Consider the following 24,544-nt stretch of genomic DNA (forward strand, 5'->3'; position numbering starts at 1 on the left):
GCTTGTCTTTTCTCTCCTCCCTCTCTGGCTACAGTTAATTCCTCTTCTCTGCTTTGGCCGCTGGCCTGCCACCCCCAAGCCTTCAGGGCCCCTGGGATGCTGTGGGACAATGAGGATGCTGACCCAGATGCTGGCCTCAGGCTCTGGCCTTTGGGAGGAACCAGTGCTGATATGAACAGACAGCCCAGGCTTCCTGGATGCTGCAAGCAAGGGCCAGAGCCAGGATTTGCAGCACATGTGCTGTGCCTGGAGGCTGAGAGCCCCCCATGGCCCTAAACCAGCACCCTCATCCCCGTCGTCTAAACAAGCAAACCCAAACATCCTGCCTGCTGCCTTGTGGCCCTGAAGAAAAGCAGCGCTTCTCTCTTGAAAACTCCAGGGCACTTCCTGCTGTCTGTATGCTAGGGGTGCAGCCTTAGGAATAGAAATGAGCCCAAAGCGCAGTGAACAAGTCAGAGGGTGCGGTTCCAACTCCATCAGGGCGATGTGAGTTTGGATGCTGGGGAACACAGAGCAGGTCTTGCGGCTTCTCTGGTCCGAGGCCATTTCGGCCCATTTCCCGGAGGATGAAGGATCCCACAGGGGCCCACTGAGTACCTCAGGGGGATTTGGGCTCAGAGCCTCAGCTAATGGTAAAATGAAATATTTGCCTTCTTTGAGCTTCTACCTTCAGACCCACACAGGAGGAGAATGGCTCAGTCTGGGCAGGACCGCTCCTCAAAGCACCGCCTTGGAATGCGACCCAAGGCCCCCTTGACCCCGCGGGGGACCGGCAGACCCTTGACTCTTTGGCTTCATAGTTACCCCGAGGATCTGATATTTAAGTTTGATGAACTCTTCCTCACCAAACAGCAGAATTTTCCATCTGTGCTCATGGACCCCGATTCTCAAAGAGTCCCCCCAAAGGGCAGTTGACACGCATGTCTGTGGGTTGGGTTACACCGAACAAGCCGGATCTTCTTGGCTTCCTGGGAGGGAAGAGACTTGGGGCTGTCAATGCCCAGGGGACTTCAGCCCGTTTCCTTCCAGGCTCATTTCCAGGGCAGAAGGCCTGCCATCTTTTTGGATTTCGCTTCTCCATGAATAGAAGGGGTGGCGGCTTCCACTATGGGCTCTCTGGTCTCGAGAGATGGGAGTGGCTGCCAGCAGCATGAAGAGGCGGGTCAGGACGCTTGGCCAGGTTGCCCACGGCCCTCTTCTCCATCACAGCTTTCTGCACCTACCTGACATTTTTAATCTGGGGTCAACAGGGGGTTAGCAAGCAGGTGTCCCACGTCAAGTTCTGTCCTGCTTTGGGGGGAGGCGAGAGCAAGGCCAAGCTGGCCGTGTCCCCACTCCACGAAGTGAACGCTCTTTGCCTTTAATAAACCAGAAGCCCTTGCCACGTCCCAGGAAATGCCTCCTGGCCCCGGATCTGGAAGAATCAAAAAGCAAACGAGGCTGAGCTGGGAAGTGCTCATGTGTATTTATTTCACAAAGGGGGAGATGATCACCGGTAAGAAGCCACCAAATGAGACACTGTGAACCCCAAACTGGGCAGGTATGGGGTCTGGTTCTGGGCAGGGCTTGGCTGGACAGCATGAGGGAGACACATGGGAACTGGCAGACGGTCACCCTTCCATCTGGGGCGCCAGCCCTGTCACATCCTGCTGGCCAACCCGCCCCCCGCAAGCTTCTCAGCATCCTTGACCTGGTCTGGGCTGGCAGTAATGCGACAAGTCCAAGGCCACACCTCTACGTCTGCTCTACCGTGCACTCAGACGCACACGCCCAGACACACGCACCATGCACGCACGCACAGGCAGCAGCACACTCGCCCCACCAGGCACACACCCTCATACGCATGCACACTCGTCCATATATTAACTCTGATTTATAAGTGCACCCTAACCAGAGGGCAATCAGAAAGAAGTTACTACTCTTCAGAGGGGACTCGACTGCCTTCTTCCCTGTCAGCTGGCAGAGCACAGGGAGACACGAGAGCATCCTCCAGGGTCCTGGCCCCCTATGCTGTGCTGACGTCAGTCCTTAAGCTCCAGATGGGGGCTGCTTGCTCTCCCCGCTGCGGTAGCCACTGTGAGTCCGGGCTCCCCGGCCCCTGGGCAGGCAGAGCAGAATGGGCCCGGCTCCAGCCTGGGGGCCCTCACAGCTGAGACCACCACACGTGCTCTCTGGCTCCCTGCTGACGACATACATGGAAGAGCTGGTCCAGGCACATAGGATCCTAGTGCCCAGGTGACCGTGGAAGCAACAGCTCCTTCCAGGTCATCTCGGGGGTGGGGTCCAGAAAAGTCCAAGGCCACCTGCTGGAAAGGTTTGGGGGCTGGCGATCTTGGGCTGTGAACAGGCATCTGGGCAGAAGCAACCCGGGGGACACTGAGTCTCAGGGCCTCGCTGCCTCCTCAGAGGAGGGGGAGCTAGGCTGTGGCCCAGAACCCACCCCCCCTCCACTTTGTTGAGGGCTCGGGTGGAATTCAGAAGCTGCTGCTGCTGCTACGAGAGATGAGAAAAAGGAGGGGCCCCCGCCTGTCCCAGTCCTGCAAGTGGATGAGAAGAAGAACAGGAGGAGATGTGATGTCACTCCTCGGTACCAGGTCCGTATCCAGGCTGCAGAATACACGGCTCCTGTGCTCCCAGAGAAGGGTCAGGGAGCTCTGCCAGGGTGCGTGAGCCTCAGGCAGCTGGATGCCTGATGGAGAGGCAGTGTCTCCATCTGGGCCCCAGGCTGCCCTGGAGAAGCCCCGGGAGGCCCACTGAGCACCTGCCGACTCCGTGCTGTTTCTCTCCCAGCGTGGCTGGTCCAGAGGATGCAGACCCTGTCCCGGGGGCCAGGCTCCGAGGGCCCCAGCTCCTTCCACTACTTGATGAAGTTCTTAATCGTCCACCTCTGTCCCGTGCAGCTGCGGAGGATGAGGTCGATGCCAGCCAGGCCTCGGTTCTCCACCTCCAGGCAGCGCCCTGTGCCCTTGTTGATGACGGCGCCATTCTGGGAGCACGTGGGGGTGAGAGGGAGAAGAGACAGACAGAGAAGGAGACAGAGAGATGGAGACGGAAAGACAGAGACAGAGATGGGAGCAGAGAGACAGACAGGAACAAAGAAACAGAGAGAGACAGAGACAAGGATGGAGAGACAGAGAGAAACAGAGATAGAAACAGAGAGAGACAGATACAAAGAGACAGGGAGAGACAGAGATACAGAGACAGGGAGAGGGGGAGGGGGGAGAGAGAGAGAGAGAGAGAGAGAGAGAGAGAGAGAGAGACTTAACCACCATAGTGCCCGGCACATGGCCCCTCTTGGGGAACAACCCCACCAAAATTCTGTGCCCAGTGGGGAGGGATCGTTGGGGCTTTGGACCTTCTCTGGAAACCCTAAAGTCAGAAAATAAATAAGCTTTGCCAAGTCTGAGTGGCTGAACCAGGTGAAAGCATTGGTAGTGGATGGTGTCAGGATGGGGGACTGCCCAGGATAGTCTCAATCTGACTTTCTTCATCCCTCTGGCATTTAGAAGATTCCAGAGAAATCACCCCGAACTCCCTCTCGAGATGTAGCAGAGCCCAGCCCAGCCTAGCGCTGCTGCAGGGATCCTGAAGGCTGTCTCACGGGGAAAGGCCCCAGTGATTCCACCTGAACACGTGCAGCAGTCCACATGCCTAGCCTTGACCTGGGAGCCCTTGGGTTGCACTTCGCTGGCCGCCCTTCCCGGGGGAGCTCGCAGCATCCTCACGTGCTCTGGGCTGCCAGACCTGTCCGTGGAGCACTTACCTGGATGAAGTTCCAGCGCTTGTACAGACTGCTCTTGACCTTGTCGCAGTCCAGGAGCTGGGGCAGACGACTCTTGGAGTTGTCCACCAGGCAGCGGGTGTCAGGGAGGAGCGTGGTGGTCCCCAGGGCTCCCAGGTGCAGGAAGCCCTCCTTGGTGTAGCGGGCCAGCTGGAGAGAGAGCAGAGCGGCAGGGCCACGGAAGGCAGAGGTGAGACCACGAGGGACACATGGGTCACCCAGGACTTTGTCCATGCTGCAGTCCTGGCCACCTTCACAGGCCTGTCACACATCCACACACACACCCAACTCACAGGGGCGCCCTGTCCAGGAAGCCCACGGCTTGCTAAGCCTGGATACAGATTCCCTGGGCCACTCCCTGATTTCCTTCTAAGCATGTCCTCGGTCAATGTTTCAGGAGTCTGACCTTCTGTTCAACAACGCAGGGAGCAGGAATAAGTGAAAAAGCGGGACATCTGATTTCTAAAGCTTGGCTCTGCTTCCAGCTGGCTGGGCCACCTTGAACAAGTCAATTAACCTCTCTGAGCATCCGTTTCCTCCTCATTTGTAAACCGGGATTAATTAAATCTACCCTGCTGCAAAAGGGCCCAAAGAATCAGTTCACTGAAGAAGAAATGTGCATATGAAAAAGCATTCAACCTCCTAGGTATTAAAATAAATCAAAAATCAAAACAATGAGACACCACGTTTTAAAAAAAGAGATTATTTATATTTTGTCAAGGTGAGCCTAAGATGGGCTGGAGGGAGGGTAAATTACTACCTTTCAAAAAGGAATTGCAAAATATAAGCAGTGTGCTTTTAAAATGTTTCTCTCCTTTGACCCAATAAATCTACTTTAAAAAATCTTGGGAGGGCTCCCCTGGTGGCGCAGTGGTTGAGAGTCCGCCTGCTGATGCCGGGGACACGGGTTCGTGCCCCGGTCCGGGAAGATCCCACATGCCACGGAGCGGCTGGGCCCATGAGCCACGGCCGCTGAGCCTGCGCGTCCGGAGCCTGTGCTCCGCAACAGGAGAGGCCACAACAGTGAGAGGCCCACGTACCGCAAAAGAAAAAAAAAAATCTTGGGAATTCCCTGGTGGTCCTGTGGTTAGGACTCCACACTTTCACTGCCGAGGCTCCAGGTTCAGTCCCTGGTGGAGGAACTAAGATCCCTTCGTAAGCCATGAGGTGTGGCCAAAGAAAAGAAAAAAGAAAAAAAAATCTATCCCAAGAAAATAATTAGAACTGTGAACAAAAGTTTATGTAGTGGGGTGGGGAGGAGGGGGAATTGGATGAGGGCAGCTAAAAGGTACAAACTTCCACTTATAATATAAATAAGTACTACGGATGTAATGTACAGCATGATAAATATAATTAACACTGGTGTATGTTATATATGAAAGTTAAGACAGTAAATCCTAAGAGTTCTCATCACAAGAAAAAAAATTTCTTTCTGTTTAGTTTTGTACCCAGGAGAGATGATGGATGTTCACTAAACTTACTGTGATTATCATTTCATGATGTATGGAAGTCAAATCATTATGCTGTGCACCTTAAACTTATATAGTGCTGTACGTCAGTTATATCAATAAAACTGGAAGAAAAGAGTTTATGTACAGGGTATTTATTGCAATGTTATTTCTAATGATGAAAAGGCAGAAACACCCTAAATGCACAACCCCGTCCTGGTGCTTGCTCCATGCTCCATGTACTGCAACAAATGTTAGGTAGCATTGGGTAGACTCCCAAAATGGCCACATCTTTCTATGCACCCTGGGCAATATGACTTTGCTGCAATTTCTATTAGGAAGTGGAGTCTGTTTCCTCATCCTTGAATACTGGTTGGCTTTGTGACTTGCTTTGGCCAACAGAATGTAGCAGAAAGGGGGATGCGTCTGTTGCTGGTATACACCTTGCATATTTCCACCCTCCTGGAACCCTACTGCCACCATGGCAGTAAGTCCGGGATGGCCTGCTAAAGGATGATAGCCACATGGTCCAAACAACCAGCCAGTCAACCACCAGACAAGTGGATGAGGTCATGGTAGATCAGGCAGCCCTCAGCCGAGCTGCTGGCTGATGGGAGATGCGTGAACGAGTCCAACCCAAGTCATCTGAGGCTGGTCCAGATTACAGAACCATCCAGATGACCCATAGACTTGTAAGCAATTATAAATAAATGCATATTGTTTTATGCCACTAAGTTTTGGGGTAGTTGTTATGCAGCAATAGCTATCTGATACACAGATGATATTGCCTGACAATCCTTCTCACTAGTTGTGAGTCCATACTAGTTTGGTGCCTTGGCCTCTCCTGACTGCCCATGTTGTTTAAAACCCTGTATTCCAACTTTTGAACAAATACATTCACCTGTCTTTCACACTCCTTTGGGGCAGGGATCGTGTCCAGTTTATTTCATTCTTCCTAGGAGACAATCACAGACCAAGGGCTCCGGACATGTTTGTGAATGAGCACATTACAAATGTGATGAACATCGTCATTTACAAAATGCAGCCACAGCTGTTCCTTTAAACTCCACAAACATGCTTTGAAGAGTCCTCTATGTGCCCAGGCTGGGGACAGGCACTGAGAATACAAGGATGGGGCTGTATTCCCACTGAGATGATTCCAGGGCAGGTTGGCGAGAGGCAAGCACAATCTTCATGTTCATTCCCATGATCCTATGGAGCGGCTAGAGCAGGAGTGATGATCATTATTAACATACAACGGATGCCTAATCCATTACAAAGTAATATTACCAGCCAGCATGTATTGGAGGCATACTCTGCCCCATTTCTAAGCATGGTACAGAGAGTAAATTATGTAATTTCTACAATAACCTGTGAGGTAGGTGCTATTACCCTTCCCATTTCAAAGAAGAGGAAACAGGCATGAAGACATCTGGTCACCTGGCCGGGTCCTGGCTTTTATCCTTGGGTCTCCAGAGATTTGATGGTTGGCAGCCTTGGTCCAGCAGCTGAGCAGCAGAGGGACCTCCTCTCGGATGCTCCTGGGTTCCTGAGAGCCTGGGCATTTCTGGCCAGGAATGGAGCAGAAAAGTAGCTCTGTCCCAGGACACAAGTGCCTCATCAGGGGATAAGATGCTCTGCAGGGGCTCTCTCTTCTGGTGAAAGCTGCTCAGAAACCCTCTGTTCTGATCCCCAAAGGGAGCCTGCCTGATCCCCTCAGGAACAAGTGACAGGAGTTTATTACATGCCCTTGCGAGAGAGATGTGGTTAACATGTGTTTTAAACCCAAATTAGTTCCAAATCAGAATAACTGTTAGAGGCAAAATGGTAAAAAAAAAATCAGAAGCCCTGCCCCATCCCTCCTTCAACAATGTCTCTCTGAATGTGTTTAAATTCATCAAATGCAAAGTGATGAATGACAGCAAGCTGCCTTTATGTTCAATGGAAAGATATACACAGCTGATTATTGAAATTATGAATCAATCTATTACCCAGCAGGCACGTGAGCAGCGCTAAGAACATTAATTAACTGAGCATATCTGTGACCCAGATGTTTAAAGAGTGAAGCTAAATGCCACTGAGAGTTAGAAGCTCTCCTTTCTGAAGTCTTTTAGGACATGAAAACAATAAGACCCAGACTCCTGGGACCTGCAAAGGGCCACATATCCAGCCCCAGGTGAGGAGGGCCCTGTGGGATTTCTCTTCTGGGGGAAAGTGGTTTCTCACACCGGGAACCCGTACAAGGAGGCCACATGCATGGGCTCTTCTGGCCTGGCCAAGGGGCCAGGGTCAGGGGAAAGGTGGTGAGTGCTGAGCCCTGACATCTACCAGGTCCCCCAGTTTCCCCAGTCCTGGATTGAGAGCCCATCTAGTCCAGCCCCACCACTTCCCACTCCCTAGTGCTCCTTCTGTAAGGACCTCCGCTCCCCATCCTCTGCATGTCCAACTTGCTTTCCTGCCTCCAAGGCTTTGCTTCAGCTGTTTCCCTGCCTGGAAATGTTAGTTACTGGGCTCCTTCTAGAACTTTCTGGCTTCAACTCTCCTAGAGCTCAGTGCAATTCTCTCCATTCCACAATGTCTCCTTTCATTCTTCCAGCTCCCAGTCACCTCCTCTCCAGTCTTTGGGACAATGTGGATCCATATTCTCTGGTGCCTCCCTTCAAGGCATGGAAGAGTCCTATCTCCTCTGGACCATCCTGTGTGTCCATTCACCAGGGGATGGATGTTTGGACTGTTTCCACTTTGGGGTTATTATAAATTATGCTGTTATGAACAGTCCTGTATAAGTTTTTATGTGAACGTCAATTCTCTTGTTTATACAGTTGACCCTTGAACAACACAGGTTTGAACTAGGCAGGTCCACTTACACATGGATTTTTTTCAAGAAATATGTACTACGTGATTCTCCGTTGGTTCAATCTGCAGATTCAGAAGCACAGATAAGAAGGGCCAATTTCTCATATATTTCCTCCTAACATCCCAGCTAAGACTCTTCTGAGAACTGAACTGCTGCACTAGGCTTGTAACTGGTCCTCCTTCCAACCCTTCAGAATTTCCATCTGGCCTTCCCAATCCTGCAAATTCAGATCCTATCATTCCCTGCTCGACCTTCAATGGCTCCCAATGCCCAGGGATTTATGAATAAACTTGTAACCATAACCTTCTACTACAGGTCCCCAACTCACCTTTTGTTTTAACTCTTTGATTCTCGGCTTAGTCTGACAGATGACTTGCAGTTTCTCAAAAAGAGCCAACAGTCTTCCCTGAATAAATTATAGCCCCACCCCACTCCTACCCCATCTCGCTTCATTCCACAAAGCCACCCCACCATGTGATCTATTTCAGCTTACATACTTGTGTAATATTAATATGTCTTTCCCTGTTACAGATTTTTGTCATTGTTGTTTTAGTACCGCAGCATCCTACCCATTGTTATATAGCACAAGGACCAAGAAAAGTATCTCGCAAAGAGCAAAAGCTCTATAAATATCTTTTGAATTGAATGGGATTATTCTAGATTTGGCTGCTGGGCCCATGAGAAATAAATGTCATTATCCACAACCCTAATGCATTAGGAAAAAACCCTCTGAGCTCAAATACAGTTAATTCTCATTTAGGAGAAAAAGGAATTTTCTATTAGAAATGATCTAAGAGGCATATAAAACTATTAACCCACATTTAACAGCCTTGAGGGAAAACTCAAATATGCAGGTTATAGCCAAATAAACAAAAACCAGCCAAATAATTGTGGAATAACTCTGGAACACGGCAAAATCTATCAGATTGTCAATAAAAACATGGCTTGCAATGGCTTTCATATTAAGGGTCTTTCTTATCACTTTAAAATCAGGCCTAGTGAGGGTAGAAAACCATTGTTAAATGAAAAATGCAGTTTATCCAGCTTCTACCCAGGAGACAGAGAGATGGGTTCTGTTGATTCAAAACTGCTTTGGGGTGAATTTATTTGTTTGTTGCATGGCTGAAGCCACAAGAGTGGTTTCTGGTGACTACGTGTACATGTGTACATTTTAAAAAACAAATAGACTTTCTCCATCACTGTCCAGGACATGCCAGAACTCAAACTGAATACAGAAAAAAAATATTTCCAATGATATCTCAGAGTGGATGCATAATGGCTGCCTGGGAGCCGGGGTGGAGAAAAGGAGCAGAAGGAATCTCTCGGGCGGGGGCGGCGGCAGTGGGGGGGCAGGAATGGAAATGGAATGGAAATGTTCTGTAGCTTGATTGAGCAGGGAGTTCCACAGGGGTGTACCCCTGCCAGAACTCCTCAAATTGTACACTTTAAACAGATGCAGTTTATTGTACCGACCTTATACTTCAATAAAGTTGATTTAAAAATCTATCTGGGAGCTTGGAAGGCATGCTATGGAACCAGATACAGTTCCTGCAGAGAGAGCCAGCTCCTGGGGGGTGGGATGGTCCCCAGGACCTCTCTCCTCAATCTTCTCCCATCCACCATTATGACCCACCATGCTGGATTCAAGCACGGTGTTTCCAGAAAAGGCACTTGCTACTTGGAATGAATGGGGAGACCTATTTGTGCTACAAAACCTTAGGTTGATTTTCCTGCAGACGGGTCCAGGAGTGGATGGATTGGGGCAGTGTCCCTGGAGGTACGGGAATGGCAGGGTCTGGACCACACAGCTCTGTGGCGAGAGCTGGGGGCCTCTGGGAGAGGAGTCCTGAGGGTGGGGAGCACCAGGAGGAGGGTCGGAAGAGCCAAGTGGGACAGGGGATGGGTGAGCAGTAGAGTCCTGTCCTGCTTCCCAAGGATCAGGAGCAAATTCCTAAGCATGCCTGCCAACCTCACCCTGACTGCTAAATTGGTCAGAGGAGCAAAGAGTCTGCTTTTCAAAGAGACAGACGCTATTTTTCAGTAAGCAGATGCATGTCTTTCTTGTCTCTATCTGTGAAACAGGAAGGTAGGATTATATCCTGGTACGGTAGGGAAATGCTGGCAAACATTTTTTTCCCTTTTCAGCTGATCTTAGTTAAATCTGTCTCACCTTCTCATTCTGCCAATTCAAACAGCAGCCTGGCTTTGTGCTGTGTCATCAAAGGAGACAGCATATTATATGGTTAAGGACCCAGACTCTGGAGCCTGTTTAAGAAATCCAAGCTCTGCCACTAAATCATTTTATAACCCTGGGCCAGTTACTTTGCCTTCTGGAAGTCTGTTTCCTCATCTTCAGAATGGGGATAATTTTAGGCTTTATCTCCTGGGGTAGTTATGGAACCAAACAAATTAGTGAGAAGAGGATGCAGTGTACAGTAAACCCTGTGTGTTTGTTACCCTTATTTCCCCAGACCTCACACACCAGTGGAGAACTGGGGCCTTGTTCCCGCTTCACTACAGATTCCTCTTCCTCCCTCTCGGCTCCCGTGTGGGCTCAAGAGGCCAGCATCTCCCAGCCCTAGTTCCTTCCTGACACTCAGCCACTCCAGGCTTCCCACTGTCTCCAGAACCATTTGCCCAGGGGAGGCTGCCCCAACGGCTTCAGCAATACTGCTGGGCAGCCCAGGACCCTCAGGCAGCTCCCCAGCCCATCAAGCGCCCTTGGGCTGGGTGTGTGCGCTTCTGGGGTTGGACGCCTGACCCCCCCATCCCTTCCTGCTCTGCTCCTGTCCTTCCCCTCCCCTCCCCAACTTCCCTTCCCTGGTTTGGTCCAGATCCTACACGCCCTTGCCTGGAATGGGCCACATTCCTGAAAGGGTTGGGCCTTGAATTGGACTATCGATACTCGGCATCCCCAAAGCCACTGTGTGTTCCACGGATGCCTGCCCTGGGGCGTTGGTGCCCACGGCCTCTCATCTTGGACTCTGCCCCTCCTGCAGTGCCTCTGCAGTGGGGGAAGAAGAGCTCAGCCTGTTTTCTGCTCCTGGCATGTTCCCTGATGTATCCAGGCAAACCATTGACTAGAAGCCAGCCTAGATCAGCCTGGACCACCCGAAAATTCAGAGTCTTCACAGAGGAGTTAGACGTGGGCCTGGTTATGATGTCCACACGTGAGAGCGGGTGTGAAGATGCTCTGATATGGATCCAGCCCCAGAGATTTAGGACGAGGTTTCCATCATCACTGAACACCCATTATACTCCGGGCCTTGTTCTGGGGGTGTTCATTCGTTCATTGGCAGATGTTATTTAACCCATGACAATGACCCTACAAAAGTCAGGGCATGCCACCCCCCCCGCCTTTTTTTTCCAATGAAGACACTATATTTTTTCCCTCGATTCCAGAAGCCAAAACTCCCACTGGCATGGTGGTTCCTTTCATGCTGCCCATCTCCACCCTCCCAGCTGAGCCCACCAGTGTATCCTGGTGCTTGTCCCAGCCTGAAGCCACCCTGGGCTCACCCCAGGGCCACCACACAGGCTTGGCCAAAGCATCTGGCCCCTTCCCCCTGCCCCAGGAGTTAATAGGCCATTTGTGTGTCCTTCATTCAACATTAAACATTTGTAGGTTGCCCACCATGTGCCACGGCCTCTTCACGTTCCACGGAGAGAACACATTCCCGGAACTCCCCAGAAGAATGCCCTTCCCTGGAATTTGGAGGCTTCAACATTGTAAGCTATGCTAGGTGAGCTAGAAATTGTAGGTCTTGGAGGGTAAACCTGGGCTGGTGGATCAGTTGATTTCCATGTCTCTGTTGAGGTGAATTCATAAATTCCTCTTAGGAAAAAAAAAAAAGCCTACATTTCTGCTCCAATATCCCATAATTTGATGCAGGGGAAATTATAGTTTTACTCAAGTACAGATGACAGACATCTACTTTCTGAGCATTAATTCTCACTGTTCTCTAGATTTGCCACTAACGTTTTAGAAACATAGCTAGTTTCTTTTTGTTTAGTCTTTTATTCCCCTTATTCTGCTTTTAAACATGCTTTCAAGTGCCAGCCCCTCGTAGCCACTTCATCTGTCTTCTCACCTTCCCTCAAAGCCAAGTTTCCGGAAAGTTCTCTGCATCATGTCTCCACCTCCTCACCTCCCTTTCTCCCCTGCACCCAATCCAGTCTGGCTTCCTCTTACCCACGGTTTTTCTGTTACTGCATTGAACATGCAGTGCAGTCTGGCTACTGGCCCTCTGGGCAGCAGTGTTTGGCTCTGCTCTTCCTTGGTTGGTGTGACACCCACCTTTCTGGTGTCCAGTGCTCTGGCCCCATCACCCACTAAATGTGGAGCCACACTACGGTCTGTCCTAGGACCCCTGGCCTGCTGTCCCCTGGGACGCACCTGGAGCCCTATCGGCCTCTGCAGCTCTGCCCTCAGCACTGGGTTGGAATGTTCAGCTGCCTGTGGAGGACACCACGTTGGGATTCCCAAAGCCCCACCCCCAAACTCACATGGCTCACAACAGAAATCAGCATCCTGGGACCCCAACCTCAGCAAAAGGCACCATGCTCTACTCGTCCAGCCAGGGACTTGAGTGTCACCTTCATCTCCTTAGCCCTTACCTCAACCTCTCAACCATCAACTCCAGCCAACTTGACCTCCTGAACAGCTTTATAAAACTTTTCAAGTTGAAAGAGTTTTAGTCTTACAAAAACTTGCATAAATAGTACAGAGAGGTCCTGATGCCTAACACCCAGTTTATCCTAAAGTTAACATCTTCCATCATCATGATACAATTAGCAAAGCAAGGGAATTAACATTGGTACAATCCTGTTAACTAGTCTACAGACCTCGTGGGAATTTCCCCAGTTTTCCAACTATGTCTGTTTCTTCTTCAGGATCCAATCCTGAATCCACATTGCATTTCATGCTTATGTCTCTTGGTCTCCTTTGACCTGGGATAGCTCCTCGGCTTTCATTTTTTGTTTGTTTTGTTTGTTTGTTTTTTGTAAAAAAAACTAGTTTTAATCTTGTTTATTTCTATCTTTTGAAGGCTTAGGGGGACCTCAAACATACAAAATCTGGTTAATCATGATCCTTGGTTCACAAACACTGTCATCTTTGGTCTAGGCAGAACTATCTCTTCTCTTCATTTATTTATTTTTTCATTTATTTTTGCAATGACTTTGACACTTTTGAAGAGTACTGGACAGTTATTTTGTAGAATGTCCCTCAATGTGGGCTTGTCTGATGTCTTCTCATGATTAAAATTAAGGTTATAGTTATACATTTTTTAGCAAGAAAACCAGAGGTGATGTTGTGCCCCTTCAGGGCATCAGATAGGGGGTCCGTGGTGTCTTATTACCAGTGACATTAACCTTGATCTTTTGGTTAAGGTGGTGTCTTCTGAGCTTCTCAATTGTAATGTTACTATTTTCCCTTTACAAAGGGAGATAATTTGAAGCTATGCAAATATCTTCTTCTCTAAAAATTTTTATATAACACACTTTTAATTTATTTATACAAATAAAATATATAATATACTAATGATATACACATTACACAATATATGTTCTAAATAGTATAGAACAATTACAGTAACTCTTTATTGAGTATCCAGTACTGATTGATTTGTGTCCAGATAAGGAATAACAATCATTAAAAAAAAAATTGAGTTATGGGCTTCCCTGGTGGCGCAGTTGTTAAGAATCTGTCTGCCAATGCAGGAGACATGGGTTTGAGCCCTGGTCCGGGAAGATCCCACATGTCACGGAGCAGCTAAGCCCGTGTGCCACAACTACTGAGTCTGCACTCTAGAGCCCATGAGCCACAACTACTGAGCCTGTGTGCCACAACTACTGAAGCCCGCATGCCTAGAGCCTGTGCTCCGCAACAAGAGAAGCCACCACAATGAGAAGCCCGCACACCACAACGAAGAGTAGGCCCTGCTCACAGCAAATAAAGAAAGCCCGCGCTCAGCAATGAAGACCCAACGCAGCCAAAAAATATATAAATAAAATAAATAAATTAAAAAAATTGAACTATTACTGTCATGATTGCCATGGTGATTTTCATTTCCCACATCCTTTCTACATTTATTTTTTAAATTTATTTTTGGCTGTTTTGGATCTTCACTGCTGCGCATGGGCTTTCTCTAGTTGCAGCGAGCAGAGGCTACTCTTCCTTGAGGTGCGTGGTCTTCTCACCGTGGTGGCTTCTCTTGCTGTGGAGCACAGGCTCTAGACGCGCAGGCTTCAGTAGTTGTGGCACACGGGCTCAGTAGTTGTGGCGCACAAGATTAGTTGCCCTGCGGCATGTGGGATCTTCCCAGACCAGGGATCGAACCCATGTCCCCTGCATTGGCAGGTGGATTCTTAATCACTGCGCCACCAGGGAAGTCCCCCTTCTACAATTTTTAAGTGGACTCTACTGAAAGGAAGAGCTGTCTCTCTCTCACCATTTATTTATTTATATCAGTATGTACTTGTGGACTTTTTAAAAATTATTATATGGATGGCACTCCAATAGTATTGTTATTTATTTTGTTGCTCAATGAGTTCCAGCTTTGGCCATTAGGAACTCTTTCAGGGTGGTTCCTGTGTTCGTTTGACAAGCCACCACCTCCTTTTCTTCTGACATCACAAGATTTTCCTTCTGGAATCATCCAAAATCTGGGCACTAGATGTTTTCATTGCTACTGGGGTTTCATTGCTTCTAGACCCTCTCAGAGCTGGGAAATATATGTATGTATACTAACCTGTGCACACATTTATTTTTTTCTATATTTTTGACAAACTTATTTCTACATTTCTATATATATAATTATGTTTTATATATGTATATGTGTGCATATATAACATATAAAATAAATTCATGCTGATCCTGCACATTCCAGTCCTATGTCCCAGGATTCAGTCTAACCATCTCTTTTTCCTTGTGTGTACCCTCTCCCCAACAGTGAGAAACCTGGTTCTCATTATCCCTACTTTACCTACTTACTTGTTCAATCCTACTCTATGTATAAAGTAGTTTCAGAATTGTTAGCTCAGACTCCTGCAGAAAACAAGCTTACTTACTAGAATACAGTATATGCAGTTGTTCCTTTTTCTTTAACCTTATAGTATCAAGTCAAAATTGTCCAAACAGTTCCAAAGTTACTTAGATTAGTGATGTTCTTCCCCATCCTTCCGTACGGTTACATAATTCATTTATAATCTCATCAGGCTCATTTTTCACCATTGGCATTCCATTTTGGGTCTTGTTCCCCACATTCTAGTTGAATTTATTATTATTTTTGGCCATTTGAAACATCACCATAGTTCTAAGAGTCAGATGTGTGTATAAAGGGACCCAGAGAAAAGTGTCTCTTCATTCCTTCTGTCCTGCTTCCATTCCCACGTCCTTTCCATCCCATTCTCACCCACCCCCTGTAGGTAACCAATCTCATTAGTTTCTGGTTGGTCCTTCCTGCATCTTTTTTGCACAGATGAGCAGATACAGGGGTTTATTTTTATATTAGCATTTGTCTTAAATAAGGCTTAGCATACTATATGTATTCTTTTCTACTTTGCCTTTTTCACTTAACAGTATGTTAAAATCACTCTGTATTAGTTCATAGCCATTGCCCTTGTTAATTTTCATAGCTGCATACTACTCCATGGTGTGGATGTGCCACAGCTTATTCAACTACTCTCCCCCATGACTAGGCATGAAGGTAGCTTCCAACATTTTGCAACTGCAAACAGTACAGCAATGTACATCTGGATTTTCATGTTGTTGAAGATGTATCTTCAGAGTAGATTTCTGGAAGTGGGATTGCTGGGACAAAAAGTAAGTGGAAAATTAAGTTGAAGCTTTGTTGGGTGCTACCAAACTCTCCTCCAGAAAGGTGGCACCAGTTTGCATTTCTACCAGCAATCTATGACACTGGCTATTTCTCAAGAACCTTGACAACAGAGTATGTTGTCACAGTAAAAAATTTTTGCAAATATCATGGGTAAGAAATAGAATCTTAGTGTTATTTTACTATGAATTTCCCAATTATGAATGAGTTTAGTAGAAAAGTGGCTTTCCGCTCCGATTCCTCACAGACTTTTCTCTTACAAAGAGGGACTTTTTGTAATACCATTGAGGTTTGTGGAAGAAGGGAGACATATGGTGTGATGTGGAACTCCCATTGGACAGAAGAGCACACAGAAAGGCAATACCTCTCTTAGCATCGCCAGGGAGGAATTCGTTTGGTGAGGGATGTGAAGGGTCATTTCCTGGTTTCCAGTTTTGCTAAGATGCAGGAACCAAAGACCTTCACTAGCCACGTGTGACTCCTGAGCTGAGCTAGCTCCTGGCTCAGCTTGGCAGTGTATCAGGAGCCTCACCCCCAACAAAGCCTGCATGACAAAATATCTGGAGTGCTAGGGTGACCCTCTGGCTGTCCATATGTCCACCAAGTTGAAATCTCCTTTCCTGCTCATGGCCAAATCAACTATTCAAATACGGGATACTGAGATTGAGCAGATGAGAACTCTCATCCTGTACAAAAAACCTTCTTGCAAGGTGTCTTGTGATTCACCTTCAATATTTGGCTGATTGACATTTACGTTTCCATGGAGGGGCCACAGACTCAGGCATGCAGGAACTTCACAGACATGAATGCAGTCTTTAGGGAGCAGAATCAAGCAGTCAAGATGATTGATCAGAGTCCCTTGAAAGCAGAGTCCGTCACCTGACGCTAAGACCCTGAAGCTGTGGAGGAAGCCATGAGCGGTCTGTGCAGGGCCCTCCCAACAGGCGGCTGGTGATGGCAAGGCCATGTCACAGAGCAACCTGGAGAAGGCCTTCATTCACACCTTCTAGAACCAACCTCTGTGCACCTATGGCACCCTCAGTGGTCCACTGTGTGGGTGGAATTCCAGCAAGGTGTCTCATACTTGGCACTCTGGACAACTCTAGCTCCTGAGCCAGGCAGATGGTACAATGAGGACAGTCTAGAACCTTCAGCCACCCACACTTCGGTCTTCCTTTGGCCTCGTCTAATGGAAACCCAGACTCCAGAAGCCCCGCCATCCTGTACCAATGGCCTAAACTCCACTAGCCCTAAACTCTTTAGTGAGAAATAAAATATTGCCTGCCATATCAGTAAACAAAGGATGTCGCAGTCCTCACGGATTACAGCCACCTCGACGGTGAGCCCTGAGGGAACTCAGGAAGGAAACAGAATACCTGCCATCTAGCAGTCATCAAACTGCAGCCACCCCAGACGGTGCAGCCTCAGAATGAGAAAACACAGGATACTGGCCCCAGATAGCTGAGGTGCATATCAAAGGAATGATGTCAGTGAGCCCAGACTCTTGCATCTTCACGTACATAGAAAAGTGCTAAATTCCGTAACTTGAGAAGTCTAGTTTTCTTTTATTTACAGTAACCTTTTCTTCTGACTACCTGGGGTTGTTGTAAAAACTCCTACATATCCTTGGTTCCCCCCTTCCTCTTTGGAACAGTTTTCTCAGCGTTTATCTGAGAGGCTGTCTCTCGGGCTCGAAGTTCTAAGAATGTCCGCCGAATAAAACATAACTCTCAACTTTTAGGTTGTGCATTTTTTTTCAGTTGACATTAGGATCCACCCTTAATTCTGATCGGCCATGTTCTCAGACCCTCTTCATTTCAAACAAGCAGTGTCTTTGAAAATAATCATTCAACAGATACCACTGCTCCAAAGAGAAATCAAAACTCTGAACTGAACGGTCAGGGGACAAGACTGTTCAAATATTTTGTATTTGCTCTGCTGCATCTCATGGTGCTAAGACCACAAAGACCTTTTTACTGGGTGGTTTCACCTTCCCCCTTGTCCTTCAGAAGCGGCAATGTTGTTTCCTTATTAATTCGGTGATATGAAAACCACCTAAGAAAACAACATATTTCTTTGAAAAAAAAAAAAAAAAAGGCTGAAAGCAAGCCTCAGAAATGATAATGGTTGTTTGAGGGTGGTAGGATTTAAATTTGTCTTTTTCAAATTCACCATAATGCTGTTGCACCTTTAGGGAACAAGAAAAAGATTGGCAGTGACTCACTTTGAATTTAATAGCTCTGGGCAAGGTAGGAAGGCTCAGTTGCTAATGTGGCCACCAACCTAATGTTCCATCTGATTTCATTATTCCAAGCCTAACAGCAACACAAAACCTGCCTGGATCACTTTTCGTGTCTGGAGGAAAATTAACTGAGCTTCTAAGGAGATGGGAATTTCCTGGTGGTCCAGTGGTTAGGACTCGGAGCTTTCAGTGCTGTGGCCTGGGTTCAATCCCTGGCTGGGGAACTAGGACCCCACAAGCCCCACAAGCCCCTTGGAGTGGCCCAAACAAACAAACAAACAAACAACACCGAATAACTTCCAAGGAGATGTAAAATTTTAACTAAGAATCTTCACTGGAAAACAACTTATGATTGTAACTCTGATTTTCTGGAAAGACTAGCTCATCAACCCATTCTGGGGAGAGAGAAGAAGTACAGGAATTCCTCCTTAACCTGGAGTCCCCCTTAAGCAAAATCAAATACATGTGTCTGTAGTTCTGTATGCCATTTAGGACATCAAGCTTCCCTGTTCCCTGTATGTGGTCTGTGAGATCTACTTTTCAGGGATTAGAAAGTGGGAACCAGGGACTGGAAATAGAAAAGCAAAGCAAAGCAGATGGCAGAGAAAGAGTCTTGGGTCTCCCGCTAAGTCTCGGGAAAGTCTCAGGGAGCAGAAAGCAAGTAACCCCGCTCTCCTTCGAGGTCTGCGAAGAGGGTGGGTGTGAGGGATGCCCACACGGGCTAGATGAAGGCACAGCCCGGGATGCAGGAGCTAACAGCCCTGAAATAATAAAACCAGAAACGTTTTGAATATTTGGAGAGAAAGTGAGTCAGAGGAACAAAAAAAGAGAATCTGCCGTGAAGCATAACGGATTTATAAGTGTCACACCGGAATGCAGGGGAGGGTTTTTCAAAATATTGCCTAAAAGATGGGAAGTGGAAATACTGCAGCTCAGAACCTCCGAGATGTCACGCTTCAGCACCGGTATTGTCTCTCCTGCTTTCTGCTGGCTCTTTTGTGTGTGTGTAGGTTTCCCAAATGTAAACAATACCTGCCCTCGCTCCTCCAACCCTATTTTCCCACAGCGTCTAAGGCTGCTCTGCTTTGACCTCATTGTGGTTTCCAGGAATCAAGGGATTACAGGGTTTGCTTCTTACCGAATGTGGGAGGCTTGCTCCCAGAATCACGGGCCTGTTTGCTGGGGCAGAGCCACCTTGCCCCGGGTGCTAACCCCTATGTGCTCTCCATGGCTCCGTCCCCTGAGCCCACCACTTACATGACTTCATCTGGAAGCCAAGGCTGCTGGATGTCATTAACTTCTGCATTTTCTGAGTGCCCCCCACAGGCTAAGCTCTGTCACTCCGTGGGGCGCTAGTGCCTTATTGGCAAAATGCATCATCGTGACAAGGTGTGTGGATGATGGATTGCTTCAACGATGAAGCCATCAAGGAATAAGTCCAAGATCAGATTACATTTAATTATGGGATAAAAGAATTCTCATCTGTCATTCTGTTGATGAATTAACTGAGGGAGGGAATGTGAGCTTCTCAGAAAAGAGGGGAGAGGAAGACTAAACGTACTGACCGTAGGACAAACAGGGGAGACCTGTGATACCCTCCCAGGAACCCACTGGACAGGAACGTTCCTGGGAACAAAGCCTGACTTCTCTCAATTCCTCTCCAAGGTGCACACCTCGTCTTAAGAACATCCTTTACAGCTTGTAACTCTTTCAAAAAGTGCTCTGTGGGGGATTCCCTGGTGGCGCAGTGGTTGAGAGTCCGCCTGCCGATGCAGGGGACACGGGTTCGTGCCCCGGTCCAGGAAGATCCCACATGCCGCAGAGCGGCTGGGCCCGTGAGCCATGGCCGCTGAGCCTGTGCGTCCGGAGCCTGTGCTCCTCAATGGGAGAGGCCACAACAGTGAGAGGCTCGCGTACTGCAAAAAAAAAAAAAAAAAAAAAAAAAAAGTGCTCTGTGGAGTCTCCAGGGCCACTGCACTGGAACGCTTGCTGGTCATGCTCTGTCCATGGCGGGGCTGCTGGAAGCTGTGGACGGTCCACAGCTCGGGAGGGAGGAGCCCGCACTGGAATCCGTGAGGCTGTATGGGTGGTCCCCATGAACACTCCCAGTGAAGCTGGTCCTCAGGTTAGATGTGTCGCCCCTACGCATGCTTCAAGTCTTTCTTCCATGCCTTGCTGGGAGCTAGAGAACGTCTGGGGGCTCAAGAATGTAAGACATGTCCCCTCCCACAAATGTACAGCCCAGCATCCAAGACCAGGAGTCACAGGATGGTTTGGAAAGTGGCCTGGCATTACCTGAATCTCAACTTTCAAAGGGGCTGGGGGAGTCACTACTTACCTGATAGGATAAATGTTACCCAAACCAGAAATGGATTTATTGTCAGCCTTTTGTTCCCTGTCTCAATCCAGCCACGGCACTGGCCCATGAAGCTGCATCACTGAGACCTCGGGCAGCAGCTCAGTCGCAGGGACTTGAGAGCACCACGAAATGAAAGAATGATGCCCCGGGCCCAGCCCTGCCTACCTTGTTCTCTCTTCTTGACCTCCGTCCTCAAGGGAAATCAGAAAGGGGAAGGTTGACAGGTTGACCAGGTGGGCTGGGAGAGAGAACAGGAAGGGGCTGGCAGAGGAGGACAATCCCATGGCCAATATCCCTGCAGGGAGACCTTGGCTGCTGCACTGAAGGGACCCACGGGGACCTGGGCCCAGGATGGCAAAAGCTGGGAGTGTGTGGGAGAGCCCTGGGCCTCCCTAGACAAGACCTCCCGCTCTGAATGGGTTGAAGCCAACACCGAAGGCCGCCACTGTGCCCTTGACATCTGTTTCTTTTATGCTTGTGATATAAAATTTATTTAAAATAATTGTAAGATAAAAAGACAGCCAGTTTAAAGAAAAAAAAATTTAAATAAAACACTGGCTCAGAAAAGAAACGGCTGTTTGTCTAATGCAAATTAGTAACCAGACAAGAGCAAGGCTGGTCACTAGCTCGTGATTGAGCAGGCTCTCTGAGTGGCTGGGAACCGTTTCCATCTTGTTGACAAACACATGTTGCAAGGCAGGAAATTACCCTCCTCAGTGCCTATTTTATCTCTGTTTAATTGCTGTTTGATAATAAATTACGATATAGAGTCCATTAATTAAGCTAACAATGTCTGTGGAACACCAATTCCTTCTTCTGGGAGTTTCCTTGTTACGGGAGCTTTGATTCAGTTTGTTTGCCCAACAGCACTTTATGAATTGGTTTAAAAAGATGCCAAGGCACGTGACTGGTGGGGCAACACTCCTAGCCTAGGGGGAGCGGGTTTGGGCAGGAGGGGGAGGAAACCTTGGTGAGCATGAGGAAGGGCGGCCTGGCAGCTGGAAAGCAGTACCAAGGATGTACTCTAATTCAGAACATGTGGTGGAAGAGAAAAAAACCAAAACAAAACATTAGCTCTACTTTCAAAAAATCAGCTGATGGGAAACGACCATGGTCCCCACTTACAGGAACTCATCCCAGAGTTGGGGGGCGGGGGAGCAAGGACCAGCCTGATTTGGTCTGCCATTCCATCATCAACTAAATGGAAGGAGAATTCATTTGGAAAAGTTCTGCATGCAGGTGGAATGGGTGAGCGATGAATTCTAGATATATCCCAAGAAAGCCCCCTGTACTGGGCTGTGAAGGCCACCAGCTCCCAGCAGGAGAGGAGAACTTGGTGCCCGGCACCTGTCCTGGCAGGGAGTAGGCAGGTAGTCACCAGGGCAAAGACTCTCCTTACATTTCGCCTGTGCTGTCTGGGAGGTAGGCTACCTGGGCATTCCAGCTGGATGGGTTTAGCAGGTGACCAGTGGGACCTTGAAGGAGGGGATGCAACAGGAGTAAAGGCTCTGGACAGAAGGGGGAGGAAGGTCAAGTTCTCAGGGAACTGCCCCAGACCGCTTGGAGCTGTGGGCAACACAAGGGTGTCAGACGGGGGTTCTGAGCAGTCAGGGTACATGGGGAGGGCAGGGGGCCCTGGGAGGAGGTGGCCGCAGGGCTATGAAAGGCAGATGCAGCTGCCTTCATGCCCTGGCCCTCAGGTTCAGCCAAAAACTTCCTGAGTGGCTTAGAAAACCTTCCCCTGAAACATCCAGGTAAGAAGGCACTACTTAGAGCTATAGGAGGAAGCCCTCAGGTCTCTGGGAGACATTTATTGGACCATCTTTACTCCTTTTCTCATTCACAGAAGTTGGCTTCACAGGCTGGTTTTTGATTACACAAATCCCTGCATGTGACAGGGTCTGTTACCTCACAGTTAGTAAGTACTCAGTTCAAATGGGACCTCTTCAGAAGATCGGACGAGGAAACCTGGGAGTTCAGGGTTCTAAAAGCTACTCCTGGCATTTCCCAAAATGATGGTCATGTACAGCATGGTGGCCCAGAAGTGGGCACCTCCAAGGCTCAGTGTCCAGGCTCCAGCTGCCCTCCTGGCCCAGTACCACCACGTCACCATCTCCTCTCCCAGCCATCCTGCCTGAGACTAGTGGGGGTGGATCACTGGCTTGTCATCTGACCTCTCCCAAGATGCAGCCTCTTAAATGGCTGACACAACCGTCCCCTTCAGGCCACAACTCCCCACCTCCAGTTCCCCAGCCACCAAGACTTTTAGGGTACTTTACTCCTCCAGACCCTGGGAGGGAAGAACTGGAGAGTCAGTAGGGACTGAAGGTCAGGACGGCTCCAGAGTGTCCATCCCTCTCTAAACTCCTCCGGGACTGGCTGTGCCTGATCTAAACATATCATGACCACACTGCCCCCCACCACAGCAGCAGATGAACCTTCAAGGGCTCCCCAGTGCCCTCAGGGTCAAGTCCCAAACTCTCCAGGCCAGCATCATCGCATCACCGGGAACTTGTTAGAAATGCAATATCTCAGCGCCCCCCACTCCCCCCGACTTAGAAACTCTGAGGATGGGGCTCAGGAGCTGGTGCCGTCATAAGCCTTACAGATGATTCTGCTGCACACTGACGTGTGAGACCCAGTGCCTTGGAACATGTCTTATGAGGCCTTGGAGAGCCACCTCTCCATCTCTCTTCTGCCTCATCTCTCAGCACGTCCTTCCCTCTTGCATTCTAAGCCCTGGCCAAACTGGGCCACTTTCTGCCTCTTAGCACCCAGCACCCCAGGCTATCTCACTCTTCTCACATCTTCTACGCTGTAGGTTTCCTGGTCTTTCCTCCTCCAGTGTAAACCACTTGAGAGCAGGGGCTGTATCTTATCAACTGCCAAACACAGTCGTCACCAGTGTCTGCAGTAGGTGCTCAAGACCCATCTGTTGAGTGAAGGAAGACATGAATGGATGAAGACACTGGGCTCTTTAGTGCCTCTTGCCTTTGATGCTAAAGCTCTGTTTCTCCATGGAAGGAAGCAGGTCTAGGCTTCCTGGTCGTTCTTCTACTCCCTGCGGGCACTTTTAGGCAGTGGTAGGGCTCAGGAAATTATCTGGAATTAAATGGACTGGATTTGAATTTAAAATGCTTGGGTTGTGCTGGAGAGCCTGCTCCAGCACAACCCAAAAGAGCCTGTTCACAGGCACTTGCTCCTCTGTGCCTCAGTTTCCCCATGCTGCCTGCTTGCCTCCTAAAGTGACCGCAAGGAGAAAAGGAGCAAATTCAGCCTGGCATTACTTGTTCACTTTCAGAGGACACATCACACACTCAAGGGAGCGGAGGGTCTGGATTATAAGAACTACCTGTGGTGATAGGAAAGGAAATACAGCTCTTCTCTTTCCAGATGCTGGCTTAATGGGAAACCAAAAGTGCTCTGAGCAGAGAGAACCATGAGCCATAAATGCATGCAAGAGTCTGTGTGTATGACCGATGAACGTGAACTTGGCACGTAAGGTGTGTGTCCATAAAACATGAGAGAGGTGAAGAGAGCTTATGGGGCATTCTGTCCACTGTCTTCCTTTCACAGATGAACAAACAGAGATTGTGAGTCTGGCTTAGAACCAACCATCTTGTGCTCCTCTGGGATTGAATATGTTTTCCCAGTTTGTAGCTTGCCTTTTATTACTATTGGTTGACATAAAATTGGTTTAAACTTTGATGCATGTCAAGTCTAATATTTTTGGATATATTTTCTCCCAGTTCTAGAGGATCTCTGCTAAGCTCTTGGTGCACACACTCATACACACACACACACACACATACACACACACACACCACTGTGGGCTAGCACAACGCTGTCAAAGGAAATTCATTTACAAGGCTCTATTTTTACTCTGTTGGTTGATTGTTTTGCCCTTTTTGGTTATCTTTGCTATTTCCTGGGAGACCAGAAGACACGTGTGTTCTTTAAAATATTACTGCAAGCACATTTCTCCTTCTCAATCAGTGCTTGGCACTTGTACCAGCACT

At 48.4% G+C, this 24,544-nt stretch overlaps 1 protein-coding gene across 1 annotated transcript in view; it reads right to left on the minus strand.

Moving 5' to 3' along the window:
- Positions 1-2,857: 2,857 nt before the first annotated feature.
- The window catches only part of GALNT17 (polypeptide N-acetylgalactosaminyltransferase 17), a gene marked incomplete at both ends in the record, with an annotated part of 450,019 nt that continues 428,332 nt past the window's right edge, over positions 2,858-24,544 (minus strand). The window contains 2 exons of the mRNA XM_079719632.1: positions 2,858-2,986; positions 3,764-3,931. Coding sequence (XP_079575758.1) covers positions 2,858-2,986; positions 3,764-3,931 — 297 coding nt within the window. The remainder of the gene's footprint in view (positions 2,987-3,763; positions 3,932-24,544) is intronic.

This window comes from Hyperoodon ampullatus (assembly GCF_949752795.1).
Source record: "Hyperoodon ampullatus genome assembly, chromosome: 14".
In the NCBI taxonomy this organism is placed as follows: domain Eukaryota; kingdom Metazoa; phylum Chordata; class Mammalia; order Artiodactyla; family Ziphiidae; genus Hyperoodon; species Hyperoodon ampullatus.